Source organism: Crotalus tigris, unplaced genomic scaffold (assembly GCF_016545835.1).
Source record: "Crotalus tigris isolate CLP2741 ecotype Arizona unplaced genomic scaffold, ASM1654583v1 scf7180000019259.915256, whole genome shotgun sequence".
Classification (NCBI taxonomy): domain Eukaryota; kingdom Metazoa; phylum Chordata; class Lepidosauria; order Squamata; family Viperidae; genus Crotalus; species Crotalus tigris.
The window spans coordinates 407,551-424,406 of NW_024097459.1; the positions used below are offsets into that span (position 1 = coordinate 407,551).

Below are 16,856 nucleotides of genomic sequence, written 5' to 3' on the forward strand. Positions count from 1 at the left end.
TTTCTTGTGGTGTCTTTTTAGACCAAGAAGCATGGTGAATGCTCCAACACTGGAAGTTTTTAAGAAGAACAGCCATTTGTCCGAAATGGTATAGGGTTACCTGCCTGAGCAGGGGGTTGGACTTGATGACCTCCAAGGTCCCTTCCAATTTTATTATTATTATTATGAAAAATATAATTTCCTACTCAAGATGATATCTTGATAATAGCTTATACAGTTAATTCACATTCAAAGTGCAGAGTATGCAGACATGATAACAACCATAAACACCTGCAGTTGATCTCTCTATCTGAATTGGCTTGGTAGACAGATGTAGAATGCAAGTATGTGATAGGGATTAAGGCATCAGTCTAGAAACCAGGAGGCTATGAGTTGTTGTCCCATTTTAGGCATGAAGACAAGTTGTATTACTTGCCCAGTTACTCTCTCTCAGCCCTAGAAAGGAGGCAAGGCAAACCACTTGTGAAAAACCTTGCCAAGAAAACTGTAGGCACTAATCCAGGCAGTTTCCAGGAGTCAAAACTGACTCAAAGTCACACAAAAAAGATATAGATGTGCCGCATCTATGTCTTCACTTGTCTGCTTGTCTAGTAAGCATTTGAAATTCTGTTAAGAACTCTATATTTGCTCTATTCAGAGTCCTATGATGGGCAGGTCTACCTCTTCTGAATTTCTGAATCATCAGAGCTTCCAAAAGTTAGCTGACTGTGCTTAGAGAATCCTTGGCAATGCAAAAAATCTGTAAAAAGGAGCTTAAACATATACCCACATCTCCTGGTTCAATTTACTTATATCCCTGAGCAGCCAATGTCTGCACAGAATTTTATGGCTTTTAGTAAAAGATAACAAAAGAGGAAAGCGACCACAAGGGCAGGGACATGCAGCATGCTTATTATTATATACTTTGTACATGAGGAAAATCATTAACAGTGTCTTTCCTTAGCTTTAGCATTACTATGTGATGCTATCTGCATACCTCAGCAGAAGAGATGGTTATGTATAACATACTACTTAGTTTGTTGTACTTATTTCATCTTTACTGTATAATTATTCAGTAAAACCCAGTGGACTGTTTCTTGCACTGTGTCTATCATGCAATGTGTCTATTGCACAATGAGCTTTAGAATTCAGTTGAGAGCATTGCTTAAGCTTATTTGAATGGGCCTGCTTTCCAATTTAATGGCCTTTTCAAATTTTTATGATTCCACAAGGAAAGTAATAGAAACTGTGAAAGACAACACAATTGTTTTCACAAACTCTTTCTAGTTTTCTCATGGCTGACATAATCAAAAGTGGATTATATTTTATTAAGCTATCTTCAGAGCTATGGTTATGGCCATTTCAATCTTTTTCTGGGCCTTATAATCAATTAGTCTCTCATTTTACATTGTTCTATTTTTGGTCTCAATTTTTTATGACACTAGTAACCCATCACAGAACTTTTCTCTCATTGGCTATTTAGTATTAAGTCTTTAGCGCCTACTTAAACATCAGAAGCTGCTTTGAAGAAGCTGTCACTATTTTAAAACTCTCAAAGAGCTTTTTCACCTTCCTCATTAAAGAAGTTTATTTTTAACAGCTTCTGTCCTTTCTACTTCATCAGTTTTTCTCTGAGATATTTGTTCTATATGAATATTTAATAAAGAGGGGAAAAAAACTTTTAGAATACCGCACTGTTCCTCAAAAGACGTGTATCTCTGTTTTGCTTTAAATATGGGGAATATGGATGGCAAATCTGTTGAAGAACTGAGTACCACAGAGTGCCACCAGTGGTACAAGAAATTTATGACAGAGTGTCCCTCTGGACAATTGACTCTACATGAGTTTAAACAGTTTTTTGGACTGAAAAATCTGAGTCAACCATCAAATGAATACATTGAACAAATGTTTGATACATTTGATTTTAATAAGGTAAGTGATTTAATATAATAGTTATAGTTTCCCAGAGTTGTTGAGAGTTTGTTGGCATACAAGTTTAATAAATTATTATTATTGCATACAATATTCTGTATTTGCACATGTGTGTGTGTGTGCAAGGAGAAAGAAAACATTTAAGTTGCAGAAGATTTATATATGTTGATCTGATCAAGATAACCTTATGGAGTATTGTGGTTCTTTAAGGAGCAACAAATTTATTACATGATATATTTGTGGGTAAGTATAATATATGAAAGATGATACCAGAATGATTTATTAATTTTTAATGGGCTTCAAGATTTTTGCTTGTGCTGACATAAAAGCAAGTGGCACATATACAGATCTATAATGCAATGATCAATGAAGTAATTTATATGCATTGATTCATTTTCTACTGTGGGTGATAGCATTTGTTTCTGTGAAAATTAACTACTAACTAGTTTCACTCAAGCACAATAGCATTATGTCGGGATTAATTCTGCACACAATTCCTATGTCATATTTCACATTGTTGTGTTATATAAATAAATCATGGGGTATCTTTTTTTAAAAAAAATATTTGTTACAATGGCTAAATTAATTATTTTGGGATTAAATGGTAATTTAAAAGAATAAGCTAGTCTTCAGAAGTCTAGAATTGTCTGATTAAAAGGCTCATAAGTAGAAATAGAACAGAATGATTTTTATTGTAATTTCCTTCTACCCAACATTAGGTTGCTCCTCTTTTGTCATTTACTTTTTTACTTAGATCAGTCTCTAAATACTTACTCTACAAAAATGTTTTTCATATCAAAATAATTTCAATGTGGCAAATAGTAACAATATCTGTTGTAGTTGCACAAATATAAAATGATAATGCTGAATCAGCTTTCCATTCCACAGTAAAAATGCTGGCTGTCCAGAATGGTGCTGTCTTACAATTTTAACTAACTCATATTATGAAGCTAACTGTTGACAACTGACAGCGGTAGGGATTCAGATTCAGAATGGGGAACATTGAGAGAACAGCTGTTTCAGAGGGAAAGTATGTACATGTGGAATTGTTTGTTGACATTGAAGAAGCAGGCTGGGGTTTTCTTTTCTTTTTTAATATACATTTTATTTTATTTTTTAATTTTAATATCAAAGTGCTCAGGAAAACACCGTGGTGAAAAGGTAATCAATCATAACAAAACAAGTCATATATATATATATATATATATTTAGGTTTTTAGGTTTTGCTAACAAAGAATAAAGAGAGAATGGTATAGCTATTTCGGGTTCCTTTAACCCTCATCAGCCAAACTTACTCTTCTGAGATTCGAACCTGGGCTATCTGCATGTTAGGCAGATGTTATAACCTCTAAGCCACGGGTTCTCTCCCACTTTGTTAGCTACCAGGAGAGAGACAGGGGGAGGAGATTTTTACCTTGAATGAACACCCTGTCAGCCCAGATATGGGAGAAAGAAATCTTCTTTCTTTTCTTTTCTTTTGCCTGTATCAGCTCAATCTAGAGCCATCCACAAGCAGCAGTCACTAACTGCGACATCATTTTACATTTTTAGGTTTTTAGGTTTTGCTAACAAAGAATAAAGAGAGAATGGTATAGCTATTTCGGGTTCCTTTAACCCTCATCAGCCAAACTTACTCTTCTGAGATTCGAACCTGGGCTATCTGCATGTTAGGCAGATGTTATAACCTCTAAGCCACGGGTTCTCTCCCACTTTGTTAGCTACCAGGAGAGAGACAGGGGGAGGAGATTTTTACCTTGAATGAACACCCTGTCAGCCCAGTTATAACTAAAATTAATATCTTAAAAAATTTCCCCCCTCTATTTCCTCACATAATATAGCAAATTTAGTTTAATTTATTTCTTCTTAAAATTCAATCAATCGAGCTTCCGGTGGTCAGCGACGATGATGGCGGCTACTTCGTAGCCGTCCTCCTGGGACGGCGTTAGATCTGCGGAGCACAGCGGACATCAGCTGGCCCGTGGCTCGAAATCCCCTTCCCGGGCGAAGGGAAGGGGTAGAGACTACACGAATAGAGGTAGAACCTCTTAACTCCCCCTGGATTTTTTTGGGGGGGATAGAAAGAGTGCTCCCTCGGAGTTCGTGCTTTCTCCGCCTCCCAGCTGTTTTTGTTTCTTCGGAAACAAAGTGAAACACCGCTACCATCTCCGCGCTTAAAGTGTTCTGGTGAGTGACTTCTAAAGCAGACAGAGCTGTCTAAAGGATTTTATTTGGAGTGTAGTGTTTTATTTCTGTTTTAGTTCATGTTGATTTCTTTTTTGTTTTTTACTGGTCTGGAGAGTGAAAGTAAGATGGCGTTTTGAAAGTGCTTTGCTTTTTTTTTCCGGAAAGAAAGAACGGACTTAAATGAAACGTATGGACTGCTTTTAAGCTCTTCTTTTCTTTTGAGAGCGTTTTGGAGGTTTTGAATTTCTTTTCTTGCACTCTCCCTGGTTTTTTCTTCTAAACCTTAAGGATTTTAGTATTTTCTTTTTCTTTTTTTTAAGAAGAAAGAAGGAGAGAATAAGATTTTGAAAAATGGCTTCAAAGAGGCAACCAGCTTCTATAGTTTCTAAGGTGGTCTCTTCTCCTGCAATTCTAACAGTACAACAACAACTCAAAGCTACACCACCAGTACTGCAACCTAAAGTTACACCTTCACCTTCTCCTCCTTTGCCAGGCTTATCTGCACAAGATATTAAAGATAAAAGGTAATGCTGTATCCCAAATCAGAGAGGAAATGAAGCAACTTCTTGAACAGAACAAGTCTGAAAGTAAAGAGGAAATGAAAGACCTTCTTAAACAGAATAAATCTGAAAGTAAAGAGGAAATGAAGGAGCTTTTAGAGGAGAATAATACTATCTTGAGGCAAGACATAGTAACAGCTTTATCAGGCCTGGCTTCTGTGGTTGAGAAGCTGGACTCCAGAGTGGAAGAGGTTGAAGATAAAGTAGACCTCCTTGAAGATAAATTCCAAGATATGGAAAAAAAGATGGAAACCTCACAAGAGGATATTCTTATGTCTCAGTATAGGGAAATCGAGTATGCTTTGATCTCTTATGGGAAGAATTGCAGTGATTAAAATGAATGTCTTACCAAAATTTCTCTTTCTGTTTCAAATGCTACCTATTTTAAAGAATGAGGTTAATTTAAATGAATGGCAGAAAGGCATTAATAAATTTATTTGGGCAGGGAAAAAACCAAGGGTAAAGCTTAAAATTATGCAAGATTTCCGTGAGAGAGGTAGACTCAAGGTACCGAATTTGAAATTATATTATGATGCTGTGGTTTTAACATTAATTAGTGATTGGGTAAATTTAACAAATGTAGAAATACTGCATCTGGAGGGTTGGGATTTACTTTTTGGATGGCATGCCTATTTAATTTTTAATAAAAAAGTGGATCGGGTTTTTAAATCTCATATTATAAGGATTTCTCTACTTCGGGTTTGGAGGAAATATTATAAAAGTGATTTTAAAATACCATTATGGGCTATACCTTGGCATGCGATAGAGGGGATAAAGAGAGGAATTAAAATGGATAGGGTTTCTTATACACAACTACTTAGATGGGATGGCCAAAATTGGCAGTTAAAATCTTTGGAAGATTTACTACATGAAAATATTACCTATTCATGGTTTCAATATAGACAAATAGTGGATAGATGGAAGATGGATCGTAATATGGGCTTGCTTAGAGAAGATGAAAATCTTTTTAAACAAGTAAAGGATCAAAGACGAACTCACATTAAGAGAATTTACGGGGTTCTAGTGGAACTGGATTCAGAATCAGAACTAATTAAAGACTGTATGATTAAATGGGCACAAAATTTTGGTGAACCAGTTCTACTGGATACCTGGGAAACTATCTGGGTGAGGAATGTCAAATTTACACAAGCCCAGAACTTAAGGGAGAATTTTTATAAAATGTTTTATAGATGGCACCTTGATCCACAAAAAATGTCTCTTATGTATCCTGACTTACAGCCTAAATGTTGGAGATGTGGTTGCCTGGACGCCACTTATTATCATATTTGGTGGTCGTGTAAAAATATAAAAGCTTTTTGGATTAAGATATGGTGGAATATCCAAAGAATTTTTAGAAAGAGGGTAAAATTTACTCCACAATTGTTTTTGTTAGGTATTGTTACTGATTGTGATGCTAAGGAGGTTATATCGATGTTGAATTTGATTACAGCCGCAAGGCTGTTAGTAGGGCAATATTGGAAGAAGGAATCTTTGCCTACCTTGCAAGAGTGGCTTTTTAAAGTTTCCTATCTGGCGGAAATGGCAAGGATTTCGGCTTTCTTAAAGGAGCAATCGCAAGAGAAATTTTTTGCCGTATGGGAAAAATGGATAAATTTCACACAATACAAATTGGATATAAAAAAATACCATTTAGCCTTTTTATAACTTGTATATAAACTTTGATATTTTATAGATTGTACTTTTTCTCTTTTTTCTTTTTTTATCTCTTTTCTTCTTTCTTTTTTCTTCTTTTTTAAGCACTTTTTCTTTTTAATGCTTATGTTTTTTTTGTTACATATATCTTATTGTTAATTATTTTATAAGTTGTTTAACTTTTTTTTTAGGATTTTTAAAATTTTAATTAAGCCTATATTCAGCTCTGGGAAGCTCGGGGGGGGGGATGGAGGGGGTGGTTTGGGAGGGGTTGGGTGAGGGTTGTTTTTTTTTTGTTGTTGTCTTTTTTGTTTTTTGTAAAAACTTTTAAAAATTTTCAATAAAAAAAAATTCAATCAATCCACAGAATCATCCCTACTATTCCATCTACATAAATCACTCCTGCTTTTAAGCTCCACTAATTTCAATATTGATCTTAAACAAACATATTAATACAATTTTGGGTATCCCTTCTAAACACATAATATTCCAAGAATAACATTCTAATATTTTCACATATATTCCATCTCTTAATTTGATACATCATTAATTAATACCCTTTCTTCTCTTTTCATAGATCTCTCTAATTCTTCTGCTATTACAAAGTAGTTTTCTATATAAACAGAGTAAAAAAAAAAGAAAAAAATCATTTCGACCTGTTAAGTAAAATTTAACTCTCAACCAAATTAAGTATCGTATCTAAGACAGACATATTATTACACCAATTATTATCTTACTGCTTTCATTTACTTAATTAGATTGTCCAATCAGTCCAAATTTCTAAAGCCTTTTCGACCCAATAATTAAAATTTTAAATCACATTTTTAAATTTAACTCTGGCTTTTTTTCTATACCAAGCTGGTTTCCGTACTGTTGCTTCTATGTCACCAAATCTCAGTATTTGAATACTAATGTTTATCAACAAATCAATCTGATCAAAATTCTCTTACCCTTCTTCCAGTATCTTATACACAGTATAGTCCATTTTATTCCATATTATAATTTCAGCTTGCTTATCCAGGTTGTCATAACTTTCAATCGATCGCGTCTGTCAATACCTGTTAATTTTGGCAATGGGAGAACTTCACTTATAGTCATTTTTTGATCTTCAAAGTTCTCCATTTGTAGATAGACTTGTGAAATATCCTCCTCTGTAGTAGTTAGTTGATTTATAGAGTAGTTATTTAAGGTCTTAGACTGGGCTTTTCTGTTGGGTCAGCTTTGCCCTTGAGCAGCTTATCTGCATCAAAGCAAAATAGATTGAAGTATGCAAAATCCTTTCAAGGAGATTCAAGGAGTTCCTAGCTGTAATGCATAGATTCCAATGAGATATTTGCTAGGAAGAGTCAAATGAAAAATAAAAATCACCTTAATTTAGTGACATGCTAAATTCAGGAGAATAACTTTATATGAATGAAGATGTGGCACGTGTGCTTGACAATGAAAGATCAAGCAAAATAGACACCATATAGAAGAAAATTTAATGTTAGTAATTCTTTTAACAGAAATACTCTTTAAGACATTGGAAGTTATGCAATGATTAAAGGGTCCTGAAATATACACTGTTCTGTAAAAACTACAATCAAAAGCAATTAAGCAGTTATATATTCAATCTAGCATATATATATTTCAATAAAAGAGAGTATCTGTAATTCATGGTTGAATGTGGAATTCTTGATGCTTTCTGATCTTGGTTGTTTGTTTGCAGATGTTTCATTACAGTACTGAACTAAGTAATATCATCATTCATTCACTATGTGTCTATATTCAAGTATTTGTTTATGTGCTGAACAAGGCTTTCAAGCCTAAATCACAGCTTTTGTTGGTGCTTTTATAAAATGCTATTATACAAGCAATGCTCTGATACAATCCCAAAATATAATAATAATGGATAGAGAAATCAAAATTACAATTACAATGGAGCTTTGATTGGTTTCACTACTACACATTTGTGTTACTTTGACACAAATAGCAAATGGGAAAATCTATCCTATAGAAATATGCATGTAAAAATGAGTCCTATATAATTCAGCAAGATGTAATTTTATGAATTATTTAGTAAAGCTGCCTTAATTACAGACTGTGATATTGTATAGATAAATTCATCTGTACAAACAGAATTGTCCATGATCTATATGTGAGTGTGTATGTTTGTGTGTGTTTGTGTGAGAGTGTGTGTGTGTGTGTGTGTGAAAGGTCAAGATTGTGATAGCTTTTTTACCTTCTTTGGACACCATTACAGATGAATGTGACTTTGCTTCTTCTTTCCAAATCTGTTCTTTCTTAAATTAATTTATGGGGTTGATTATTTTGTATTGGCCCATTTAGGAAATGCTCATGATGACTTTTTATTTTGTGGTCTTAATTTTTCCTAAACTCAGTGGGTACAATGCATTATCTCTTCCCTGAAAACCTTGTTTGACCTCATAGATGTAATGAACATCAATGGACCTTCAAATTATTATTAGTTAATATTATACCATTGGTCAAGCCCCATGGGCTCGACATTGAAGGGAGGGGGGGAGGGAGACGACAAGGATGACCGGGAGGAGGTTGGCGACGTCACTGAACAGCTGAGAGGTTCCCTGGCTGGGCCGCCGGACAGCCGTTCAGTGCAGGATAGCATAGGGGAGGAGGCCAGCGGTAAGGACGACGGCTCGGAGAAAGCCAGCAGCTTTCTTAAGAAACAATGTGCAAACAGTTGAAGACCAATAAGGAAGATTGAAAAGGGGCCATATTTATTTTCTGTGGTCATCATGACTGAATTTTATCAGTTGAAATTAATATTAAAACATCCTCAGTTGGAATATTTTCCCATGCAGTACTATTTGCTTTTATTTTATTACACAATTGTATGGGACAATTTTTAGCAGAGAAGTTCCTTTCTGGCTATGCTATTATAGGAATAATCACAATTTTTACCTTTCACAAAATACACTGGCTTGATCTTTTAACTTTCACTCTAAAACAAGAATGTGAATAGGATCTTAACCTTTTGACCTTAAGCAAAATAATCAGTAGAAAAGGAAAACATAATTTCTGAATAAGAGCTTTCAAGCTTAAGAGGATAACGGCAACATTAGATGATAACTGCAACATCAGCAATAATCATAATCATAAAGTATTAAGTTACAAAAATACATTTATAAAAGCTGTGGCTATACGTATAGCTCCAGCTTACTTAAACTAAAGGACATCACTTTTTGCTCTTCAATAGGATGGCTACATTGATTTTATGGAGTATGTGGCAGCTCTAAGCTTGGTTCTGAAAGGGAAAGTGGAACAGAAGTTGAAGTGGTACTTCAAACTTTATGATGTCGATGGTAATGGCTGTATTGACAGAGATGAGTTGTTAAACATCATTAAGGTAAATTATTTTCTTCAATCTTTTCTTCAGTCAATTGCTCTTTTGATTATATATGGTTGATATACCCAGACATTGCCCTTGATAGTAAGATGCTAAAAAATTTCAGTTTCTCTTACACTATATGTGCCATATGTCTCTATTACTTATGTACAGGAAAATGAGGGGGGAAACTGTAATATATTCAACATAGAGGACATTGTATTTATAATAGAGATGGGTTTAAACCCTGCATAATATCACTTGGTCAAGCCAGCTAGTCTAGCAACATTATTAAACACTGATGATTGACAACATATAATTGTCGTAACTATGGTACTTCAGGAGAAATTAGTAGCATCAACAGTACTTGAAACTTGTAATGATAAATCTAACATTCAATCTTCTCTGATCACTAATGAAGCAGGAAGACTTGAGAGATCCTCACCCTCCAAAAAACAAGAGTCTAAATAGTAGCTGCTAGAATTTCCTAAGGTAGTGAACATTCTCCCTGAGGTGAGGTTAGCCCCATACCTCTTAGCCTTCCAGAAAGCCCTTAAAACATACTTTTTCCAGCAATCTTGGGGAACCCATGGGAATCCTGCAAAGTGATTGTTATTTATTAAATATATTTGCTGCCCATCTCATTTCAAAGTGACTCTGGGTAGAATGTATTATGTAAGTTGAATTAGTATTCTCCTGCACTCCTGCTTTTCTATGTTTGATGATGGTTATACTGTTTTAATTATCACTGTGGTTATACATTGCCCAGACTCATGTCATTTGAGAAGGGCAGCTATATACATTTGCTACATAAAATAAAGAAATAAATTTACCACCAGATCAATGTCTGTTAGAGGAGAACCACTCTCTGCTGGAGCAGGGGACAAATGAATCACTTTAAAGTCATTAAATCAATAGGTCAAGTGGTCAAATGACTATGGCAACAGGCAGACTATCTCCTATTTCTCATTTGGTGTGGGCAAAGAGCTTAAAGAGATTACACAACCTCTCCAAGACCAACACAAAAGAACAGAGCAAGAAGATTGGATGAATGGATATATAGACAAAAAACTGAGTAGATTAGAACTGTATAACAAATATATAAAAATATAATCTGATTTTCACATTTTAAAATCACAAATTAATTTGTAATTTCCATTGGAAAATGCTGCATCTATATGAGAATTTGTTAGTTTTCTTTTTTTAAAAAAAATCATACATATTCAAACTGTTCACAGGTAGGGAAACTGAATACCTTTTCAGATATTATATATCTATTTTTCTTTTCAGGCAATTCGCACCATTAATCCATGTCAAGAAATCATGTCAGCTGAGGAATTCACAGATATGGTGTTCAATAAAATTGATATAAACGGAGATGGTAATAAACTTCTTTATCTATGCTGAGATATTACTGGCTGGATGCAATCCAACAGTATATCATGATATCTGTGTAGGGAAGAGGTTTAATTTGACAATTTAGCAATGGATACTACCCCACTTCTGGATACTATCCCACCTTTTTGGCTAGAATCTAGTTAAACTGTTAACAATTCTACCTCCTTGAAGTCTATTTTATTACACCTACCACCAATTCAAATTAGTCTCAAAAATGAAGGAATAATTATCAATGAGAAATGCCCAAAGTGCATATCAAGAAAGTTAGAGTTAAAACCAGCTAAATATTGAGGTACAGAAATCAGGTCTTCCAGTTACTTAAGATGAGAAGCAGAGAAGTTATTTGCAAGCTGAAGCCTGCATTTTCTTATTGAAAAGTAAGAAAATGGTAAGTGGAATGAAACTCATATGGCCATGTCATCCATTCACCCATCTGCTTCAGTTTTTAGTCTTGCATCTATCCACAGAGAGAAACTTGGACAGACTTGGAAGTCTGATGTCAACCTTTGATGCAGGCTAGATCAAGAAATGGGCATGGCAGGGATTCCAGGAATGCTTGTTTTGAAGTAAGGTAGGATAACAGAATCTTGAAAGCTGTCCAAGTTTCTCCCTGTCCCATCTTATGCCATATACAATCAAGGTAGGTTTGCTTTGAGTTTCTTTCTCATGTTCTCCTTTTTCTCAGGACTGAATAAATTTAATGGTTTGTTTGTATTTTTCTACCTCCAAGGTCAACTCCAAATTCCTTTACAGATGCAAATATTGATGGAATTGAATTTGGTTGATTGATCTATCAAACTTTTTAATGTCCTCATGGAAATGAGAATTTTGTATTCTTCAAAAGCCTAGGAAAAACCTACAACTTTTTTTTCTTTTGTCAAAAGGTGACCAAACTTAAGTATAAAGGGATGATGCAGTTAGTGCTAATTGAATATCCATGCTTTGTACAGTTCACAAAATCAGCTCCCATTCATTTCTGCAGGCCATACATGAACCAAATTCTCCTGTTTGTGTCTATAGGTGATTTGTCTCTTGAAGAATTCATAGATGGAGTACAGAAAGATGAGGTTCTACTTGACATTCTCACCCGTAGCTTGGACCTCAAACATATCTTTGAAATGATCCAGAATGATGGAAAGAACCCTGAAACATGTGGAATATCCACAAAAGATGAATAAGCAAATTATTATTCTTTTAAATAATAAATATAATATTATGAGAACAAAAATTCAACACTAAAAATTGTGACAATTTAGAATATTTGTGTTGTATGTAAAAGAGGCACTGTCTATTATGAACACATTGAATAACCGTTATCAACGATTGATGAAGACATCAGATTGGCCTAGAAAATTAAGGCAATTATCAATACTTCTGGTCAGATGAACACATAAAAATGAAAGAATATCCTTAGTTTATTTGGTCTTTAAAGTGTCAGTGAGGAAAGTAAGTATAAAAGAATATTATGATCCACAAGATGCCTTGTGCCATTTTGACTGCTTCTTGTGGTTGCTTCTTATGGTGAAGATACAAGTAAGCTAGAAGAGAAACAAATTAAGGAAAATTGAAAAATACAGCTTTGGATAGGATATCTATTTTTTGATCATCCTAAGTAATAGTGAGACCAAATGGCATCCAAGATTGAATATCTAAAAATGGTTCTTTAAAATCAGTGGTGCAAATCCCATTTACTCAAATTGATGTCAAGTCTGTAAATCTATTATAACTTCTTTGATATAAGCCTTTTTGCATATTCAGAAGTTCTTTTTAATATTGCCCAAGAACAATATTTTGGCTTTATATAGATTTAGCACATGCCGTTTAAAGATTAAGTACTATATTTTACTATAGCAAATGTTACTCTTATAAGAATATGCTATTTTTTCACAAAATAATTCACCCTTTGATCTGGGTTCTTTATATGTGCATATAGTATTTTGTTTCCCTAAAACAATTCTGTATTTTTTTTTTAAAAAGGGACTTATTATTTCTCTAAGTACTTTTTTACAGGAAATGAAGCATAGTTTAGGTTTAGTTGGTATCAGATTGACACTCAAATTCAGGTACATAGAGAAAACCCCAGATGCTAAAATATTTTCTAAATTGATTAAGCTTTAAATTATATTCATTTATTAGGGATTTTGTAGCCTAAGCATTACAATGACTACAATGAAAAAAAATCATTCTTAAAAAAAAACAAACGGAAAATAGTTGGCTTTTGTAAGAGCAATTCTGAACATTTGTGACTACATTTTTAACAAAGAATAATTAGTGTGAAAACACCAATATACCCTTGACTAGGAAAAAAAAATATTTCTCTTCTAGCTTTGGTCTCGCCTAATGGTTAAGACCCCAGGCTTGAAAGCTAGAGATTGTGAGTTCTACTCCTGCCTTAGCCATGAAAACCAGCTGGGTGACCTCAGGGGCCAGTCATTTTCTCTCAGCCCATCTCACCTCTCAGAGTTGTTGTGTTGAAAATAGGAGGAGGATGTGTTGCATATGTTCGCCACCTTGAGTTATTTTTAGGGCCAGGTTACTTACAGGACCGCATACTGCCGCACAGTTCCCAGAGACCGGTGAGGTCCCACAGATTGGGCCTCCTTCAGGTCCCGTCGGCCAGACAATGTCGGCTGGCGGGGAAGGGCCTTTTCTGTGGTGGCTCCGACCTGGTGGAATCAACTTCCCCCCGAGGTTTGAACTACTCCCACCCTGCCGGCCTTTAAGAAAGCCATTAAAACTCTCCTGTTCCGGCAGGCCTGGGGCTGATGTCCCCAGGGGGGGGCGGGATATGATCGGACACGTTGTATGAATGTATTTATTTTATTGTTTTATTGTCATATTATTGTTTTAATTTTGTATGCCGCCCTGAGTCCCTTGGGATTGGGCGGCATATAAATTTTAGAAATAAATAAATAAATAAATAAAGGTGTGATATAAATAACATAAATAAAATAAAATAAATATTAAATTTATAATAGAGGCTAAGGAATCCTAAAGTACCTGAAAGTACTAGAAAGTACTTTCTAGTATGAATTACAAACGCTACATGAAGAATTCTGAATAGCTCGGTCAAATTTTTATTGTAAGGTGTGTTTTCTTTTTTTACCAATCAGTGGTGGCATGAATAAAGATCTGTTTGAGTTGCAGGTGTCATCTTTGACATGAACAATAGAGCTGAAAATTGCCACACAAAATGAATAAAATTGTGTTTCCGTTTCTTGAGAAAACTGAGAGAATAAGCAGATTAAATCACATTATACTGAAGGGAAGAAAAAAAATTAAGGTTTAAATCAATAAGTTAAATTTTTTGGGATTAATGCTTGCTTTAAAATCAAACAAGAGGAAAGCAAGCTTTATTTCTTTATACTTTCGCTTCATAATAAGTGCTGTGTTACAGTACTTTATGGAAACTGCAATATTCTAAGGTACTTGATATTGCAACAGGGTAGGTGTGAAAATGATTGAGCTGATACTGGAATTAATAATTTCCTTGAGTTTTAGCTATTTTATATTAGATTTGGTTACATAGACTTCTCTCTGATTTTCTGTATATATTTCAGTTTACATTTCTGATTTTTTTATATTTATAGTACAATGAAATGACTCATTAAAATTTGCATTTTATAACATCAGTTTGGAATTTTTATTTAAATTTTGGAATCAATACTGTATATTTTTTCAATTTTCTAAAATGCTTAGTATAAAGAAGAACTATAGCTGCTGGAAACTGCAACAAATTTGAGCATGGGAGTCAGCGGTATTTGTGGGACTGGCCAAAAATTTAAGGTGGTAGTTGTGATAACATAGTCACAGCCTCACCTCTTTTGAAGAGAGGAGAGGGTAAAACAGTGTCAGCATGGGTATTAGTGGCTGAGATAGGAAATACTGAAATAGTGAATATGACTTACTGCCATACAATATATTCATATCAATTTCATTTGTGTTTGCTCACCAAACTATTTACTTGTTGGTGGTTAAACAATTTATTCCATAATCTTGACAGATAAAAACATCTCTAAAATAAAAAAAAAGCTGAAAACCATTTGACTATCAATTTATTTACTTGTAATTATTTATACCACCTGCAGGTTTTATTGCTAACACACTACCTTTCATCATCTATATTCCAGTCCTTTTGCCTGTTTACTCATTAGATTGCTCCACAAAACACCAACAGAGATGTTTAGTTTTCAAGATATGTTCCTTATCTCCAGCCTTTACAGCCAGAATGCTATTCCCACTTGTATCCCTTTATCATCTGCCATCATGATAAAGGATCTTATTCATAGTTTGCGCTCTTTTAGTTTTATTAATATATCTTATTACTTATTCATCAAAATATCTTCTATATGTATCTATGTAACTGAGAATCTATTTGAGCTGCTTTTCCATACTGCATTTGCAGGGGAAAGAAAGAAGGAATGAAGGAAGGAAGGAAGGAAGGAAGGAAGGAAGGAAGGAAGGAAGGGGAAGGGAAGGAAGGAAAGAAGGAAGGAAGGAATTAAAGTTTGTGAAGAATTTAACTTGCAAAGATTTTCATGACATCTTTGTCCATTTTTTAATCATCTGTTGTGGTTTCTTCCATAGCTTAGAATACCACCAACTGGCCATTTCTATAATTACACTCCTTTAACTTACATTCATGTCACAAAAATATGCATTTCTGATACCAACATATCTTTCATAGTCAAGTTTTGTTAAAACTTTATCAGAATATAGAGTTATCATGTACAGTGCTCTCTGTTCAGTTATCCAGTTCTGAAAACTTTATGGCTGCAAAATCACTGTAGTCAATGAAATTAAAGAAACTTTGATACTGAATTGTGGACACTATGCTACTTTTTTACTGGCTCTTCAAAATCTCTTTCTACCTGCCACTGTGATGAACTTTCATAGAATTAATAGGCAAAACAAATGTCTACTGGCAGGTTTGCACTGCTGAGCTTTATTTGGCTTCAGCAAGGCCAGTGACTGGCACTGTTTATCCAAGATTTAATATGGGGCATGATTGGTGTCACCAGTTGGCAGGAAAAAACTGCAAATCACTTCTTATGGGAGGAGGAAACCTAAACCATTTGTCAAAACTGGCCTTAAGCTACTGTAGCTAATCCATGGGCTGGAGAGGGGGGGTTACTAGACAGATTCTATCCTTCCCACATATAAGAGTTGCATTGTCTGATCTAAGAGATGATAATAGTGAGTTGCACAGTAAAACAAATGATGCTATACTGCTTTCCTCAGCAGGGCTCTTTTTACGTTCCCTTGAGTAGCAAAGCAAAGGTTTGATAAATTTCAAGGAACACAAATGCTTGGAGAAGTAGAATTTCTTGTAGAAAATTTATAAAGCCATTACAGAAGAATTTCAGTGACTGCTGTGTATCAAGCCTTATTTATAGTAAAATAAAATTTAAAAAATGTCTGCCTTTCTCCCATCCAAGCAACAGAATCATTTTGAGTGGGAGGTCCAGTTTCCATGTATTTCCTGTTTTGATAATGGACATTAACATTGGTAACTTTAACAATTTACCCTCATGGATGAGGATAAGTGCCTATTTTTTAGTGATGGTGTTGGACAGCTTTACAATAAAAAAAACTTACCCTTGTCCCCATTTCTTTTGCTACCTCTTTAAGCCCAGCCATCCTGTAGGGATCAAAAGGTTAGCAAGGGAAGCAGAAAGTGGGCCTTTAGCTATCAGTTGTCTCATCCCAGAAACAGTATATAAAAAGCTGCTTCTCCACCACCACAAATACATAGACATCAGAGGTTTGGAATAAAAGGTTTCTCAAACTGTATAATTGGGCCA

General features: G+C 34.6%; 1 protein-coding gene across 1 annotated transcript; it reads left to right on the top strand.

Moving 5' to 3' along the window:
- Positions 1-492: 492 nt before the first annotated feature.
- Positions 493-13,249, top strand: GUCA1A (guanylate cyclase activator 1A). Its single transcript, XM_039361373.1, has 4 exons — positions 493-1,911; positions 9,526-9,675; positions 10,945-11,035; positions 12,073-13,249. Exons 1-4 carry the CDS (start codon positions 1,714-1,716, stop codon positions 12,228-12,230), a joined length of 597 nt encoding a protein of 198 aa, XP_039217307.1. The 5' UTR covers positions 493-1,713; the 3' UTR covers positions 12,231-13,249.
- The last annotated feature ends 3,607 nt before the right edge of the window (positions 13,250-16,856 follow it).